General features: G+C 56.8%; 1 protein-coding gene across 1 annotated transcript in view; it reads right to left on the minus strand.

Moving 5' to 3' along the window:
* Window positions 1–2,912: 2,912 nt before the first annotated feature.
* Window positions 2,913–4,693, minus strand: part of KASH5 (KASH domain containing 5) — a 29,559-nt gene continuing 27,778 nt past the window's right edge. Inside the window, exons 18-20 of the mRNA XM_006160154.3 lie at window positions 3,594–3,658; window positions 3,399–3,506; window positions 2,913–3,301 (exon numbers count right to left, since the gene is read on the minus strand). Of these exons, the coding sequence (XP_006160216.1) occupies window positions 3,160–3,301; window positions 3,399–3,506; window positions 3,594–3,658 (315 nt within the window). The 3' untranslated portion in view covers window positions 2,913–3,159. The remainder of the gene's footprint in view (window positions 3,302–3,398; window positions 3,507–3,593; window positions 3,659–4,693) is intronic.

Raw genomic sequence — 4,693 nt, forward strand, 5'->3', positions numbered from 1 at the left:
TGTGGGGGTGTGGTGGGTTTTGGGAGTGGTTGATTTTTGGGGTTTTTTTGTTGGTGTTTTTTTTTTTTTTTTTTTTTTTTTGCTACAGGGCACATGCGCTCACCAGAAAGACAGAGAGACAGAGAGACCGAAAGTGAGAAATCACCCCCCAGGGGGATGGTCATGGCGCAGTCCCTTCTCCTCCATTCTCCTCTCAGGATCTTGGGCACACACGCACACGCGCCTGGTGTGAGATTAAGCCACCGGGTCCAGGACTCGAACTGTTGCTGACTACATGGGAGTCCAGTAACATAGCCATTACGTCAACTGCCGGTTCCCATGGAGGTCCTGTTTTCTCTACAGCTTCATCTTCGGAGACTGCCGTGGTAAGCAGACCATCAATAAGTAGTAGTTGAATAAGTGAGTGGCGCCCTGGGCCCTGTCCTGGGCATCATTTGCACTGCAGTGGGTGGCATGCGGGTGCGCCTGGCCACGGCCCTGTCCCCGTTTCCATCAAGAGCGTTCCCGCTGCCTCTAAGGACTGCTTGTCTTCCTCGTGGTTCTGCTGGGGCTATCCATCCCATGACCCTTCTCTCTGGCCACAGGGATGAGCTAGGGACAGGCATGGCCTGTCATAGAGGGAACATCATCTCCTACTCTCTCCTGTTTTGGAATTTTTCCTGACAAGGGAGGGTGTCCAGCGGCAAGACTGCCACTAACACCCAATGACCGCTGTGTGAGTTTAGTTGCTGGACTCAACTCAGACCGCGTGGAGCCCCAGCTCGCCCAGCTGTAGCTGTGACATTTAAGTCATCATTTAACCCCTGTGCTTCTGTCCCTCCGTCTTTAAAGTGGTAAATAGTAACCTGCTACGGTTGAGATGAGGAGTAAGTATCTGAAAGGGCCCAGAACGGCACCCTCTGGCCCTGGGTGACATCCTCCCAGGTGTCAGCTCTTGTCACTTCCTCAGAACACCAGAGCCCCTTTTCTGGGATTGTCTCAGAGACGCAGAGGTGGGCGGAGCTCAGACACTCCCTGCAGCCCCGGTACTGTGGGCTCCGTGTGTGTGCCGGGCACACGATGCCCATTTTTGTGGGACAGGGTGGGGACGCCTCTCTTCTTGGCTCCTCATCCTCACTCAGTGGGACGGGTACGTTTTTTTTTTTTGAGAGGTTTTTTCGCTATAGGGCACATGTACTCGCCAGACAGACAGAGACATATAGACAGAAAGCGAGAAATCACCCCCCAGGGGGGATGGTCACGCCGCAATCCCTTCTCCTCCATTCTCCTCTCGGGATCTTCGGCACGCACGCACATGCGCCCGGCGTGAGTTTTAAGCCACTGGGTCCGGGACGCGAACCGCAGTCGACTACGTGGGAGTCCAGCGACATAGCCATTACGCTAACTGCTGGTTCCCGGGACGGGGTTTTTAACATGAGGCATCCAGGCTGAGCCATGAAGATGGTCAATATCAACAAGAATGAGGGTGTGTGCGCTGACTGGAGGGACAGGGAGAGGGAAAGTGAGAAACGACCCTCCAGGGAGGATGGCCACACCGCAATCCCTTCTCCAGTCTCCTCCTGGGACCCTGGGGATATTCTGGGGTATCTCTCAATATGACAATAGTTCTGGAACTTGAACCATGGAATTAGCCATGTGAGACCCAGTGCCTTAGACACTACACCAGTTGCTGGATCCAGTTTTGGACTTAAAACAATTTAAAAAAAGAAAATTATTTATTTAATTCTATTTGTTATTATTGTTTAATTTGACCAGAAAGAGACAGAGAGAAAAAGGGAAAGTGAGAAAGCAAGCCACCAGGTCCAGGACTCGAACTATGGTTGACCATGTGGGAGTCCAGTGCCTTAATCACCATGCCATCTCCCAGCCCCAAAACAATTTTTTTAAGAGAGATTTTTGCTATAGGATGTGTAGGCTCACCAGAGAGACAGAGACAGAGAGTGAGAAATCACCCCCAGGGGGGAAGGCCACACTGCAATCCCTTCCCCTCCAGGCTCTCAGGATCTTGGGCACACATACACACACAACCAAATGAGTTTTAAGTTGCCAGGTCTGAGACTCCAACCTCGGTGCACTACATGGGAGTCCAGCAATGTAACCATTACGCCCTCTGCTGGTCCCTCACAATGTTTCCCCTAGATTCATGATAGAGTGCATGCTGTCACGTGAGGGAGGGAGTGGTGGGGAGAGGGTTTGGAGCCCCCCGCAGGGTCTAGTCACGCTGCGCTCCCTTTCCTCAGTCCTCCTGCCCATTGATCTGGGGCTCACACATACATCCCACACGTTTCAAGCCGACAAGGCCGGGGACTCGAACTGCTGTCATCATGTGGGACCCACCTTCTCCAGAGCAGTTCAGCACTGCTGTGTCATGAAGCTGACCTCCTGTGTGTACTTCGAGGGAGATGGAGGATGCGGTTAGGACTGGGCCAAACCAGGTCCTACCCATGGAGAAGTGGCAAGATGGTCAGGGCAAGGCAGAGGTGCAGCCAAGGTAAGGAGAGCGAGCAGGGAGGAGAGGTGTCCAGGCGTGCCTTCTAAGCAGCCTGGCCATGCACACCGAGACCGGAACCTCAGCGTTTGTTTCACCGGGTCCATGCCCTGCAGCGATTCTCAGTAACCTGGATTAGCTGTCATGGCAAGGCGCGTCATCTGCCTCCCTGAAATGCACGCTGACGACCAGATCCTACCTGGGCACAACGGCCCAGCCCCCGGAGCGGTGCTCGGCCTCGCAGCTCTGGCCTTCCGTGCAGCTAGGGATGGCCAGCGGGACATAGACTGGGGCTGCTGGCGAGGCTTCTGAGCTACACAGAAGGGAAGGGACACTTCCTCTCCCCCGCAGAGGTGACACAGGAAGCTCTGCCACCTGCCAGCCCTAGCAGGAGGGATGGCCATGAGCATTATGGAGACCCCGGCCTGGTCCACACTGCCTGGCTTTGTGAGGAAACCCTCTGCTGCTGGCCGTGTGCCGCTGTTGTTGAGAAATGTAGTCGGAGACATGGAGAAACAGACTTCAAACCATGTGGGGAAGTGGACCCCCTGTACTGAGTGCGGTACACACTTACACGGGTAAGCCCAAGCACCAGTGCCATGCGGAGGCCTGACAGGATAAGCCCCGGGGAATTACCCGACTCGACACTGTCCTGAGGGGAAGGGTGACCCTCACACTGGGGGCGGCTGGAGGTAGCACAGCTGGAGGTGGGGCCAGGTGGGGGATGCGGGCTGGCCCAGCAGCAGAACAGACAGCAGCAGCAGCAGCAGCAGGCCCAGGACTGGGGCTGGGATCAGCGGAGGCTGAGTGACCCTGAAGGGGAGGTGGGAGAGGGTTTGAGATGGGCCCAGGGCAGCCCCTGTTCCTCCCATCTGACCACTCCATCCTTGGAGGCACCTCAGGGGCACACCTGAGCTGCTGAATGGGCAGGCAGAGCTGGCCCCAGGGCTGCCTCCTCCGCAGGCCCAGCTCCCCTGACACGGGCACCAGGGCTTGCTGGAGTTCTGGCTCGGCAGGGCTGCAGGAGAGAGAGCAGGGAGGGACGTCACCACTAGGCTTCTTCTTTGACCCCTAGCTCCCTCCCAGTGCCTGGGGGTCCCATTACCTCTTGGGAGGGCTTCCTGGGCTGTCTCCAGGAGAAGGGTCTCCCTGAGAAATAGGGAGATCGACCTGGGGAACAAGGAGAACCTCTGAGGCAACGGGTCCAGGATTAGGAGAGGCCCTCGGGTCAGCTCTCTGGACACAAGTGGCCACACAGGGCAGTGAACACAGGAAAGTGTGAGCTTCTCTGAGACACGCCAGGTGGGTCCCAGGGTTGCTGGGTGCCGGCTGCGTCCCTGGCATGCCGCCATACCTCTCCATGCCTCACTGTCCTCATCTGCCAGACAGAGACGATGGAAGTCCCCCTCTGGTGAAGTTAACGCGGTGACTAAATAAGTGAACATGGCAAACACACAAACCAAAACAAACAACAACAAAGAAGGGCCAAGGAAGGAGGCTCAGCGGCGCCTGGTCCACAGTGAGCGCTCAGTAACGGCGAGCCATTCAATATCTGCAGCTCGGTTTCCATCGGACTCTGGAAGGACCCGAGGGCAGAGACCCCATTTTCCGCAGGTGCCTGTCCTCAAGCTGGGCCTAGTGCAGTGGGGTACTCTCCCAGTCCCATCGTCCTGCCTGTGCCAGACTGGCAGGCGCTTTAGGATGAAAGCCCCAAATATTCTTCCAGGGGCAGGCTCCACCCACTTCACCATCTAGTCCCCTGCGTCTCCGTGGAAGGGCCTCCTCTCTCCAGGCGCGGGCCTTCCCAGTCCCCACCCCTTTGCTCCATGGACGACAACGACAATTACAACATATAAATAAAGATGAGCATCTTGATCGCTCTCTTCACCTGCACCACCCACCGTGCTGGGCAGACCGAGGCCCTTCAGCACAAAGGACCGCTCGACCCGCCCTGGGACCTGGTAAACAGTACTGCCATGTCAGCCCAATGGAAGGGCACGCAGGTGGTGGGGAGGCGGTGGGCTTTGGGGCCAGGCTGCTCAGAGCCCAGTGTCCTTGGGGGCAGCCACCTTGGCCGGTGCAGACCCTGAGGAGTCCCTTGTGCCTGACAGTGATGACACACAGGTGCTCGGCTGCAGCCTGGCTCTTGCGTCTATCGGCTGAGGGCCTCGGCTCCTTACCAACGCTCACCAAGTTTCTTTCTCT

The sequence above is a fragment of the Tupaia chinensis genome, unplaced genomic scaffold (genome assembly GCF_000334495.1).
Source record: "Tupaia chinensis unplaced genomic scaffold, TupChi_1.0 Scaffold000673_1, whole genome shotgun sequence".
In the NCBI taxonomy this organism is placed as follows: domain Eukaryota; kingdom Metazoa; phylum Chordata; class Mammalia; order Scandentia; family Tupaiidae; genus Tupaia; species Tupaia belangeri.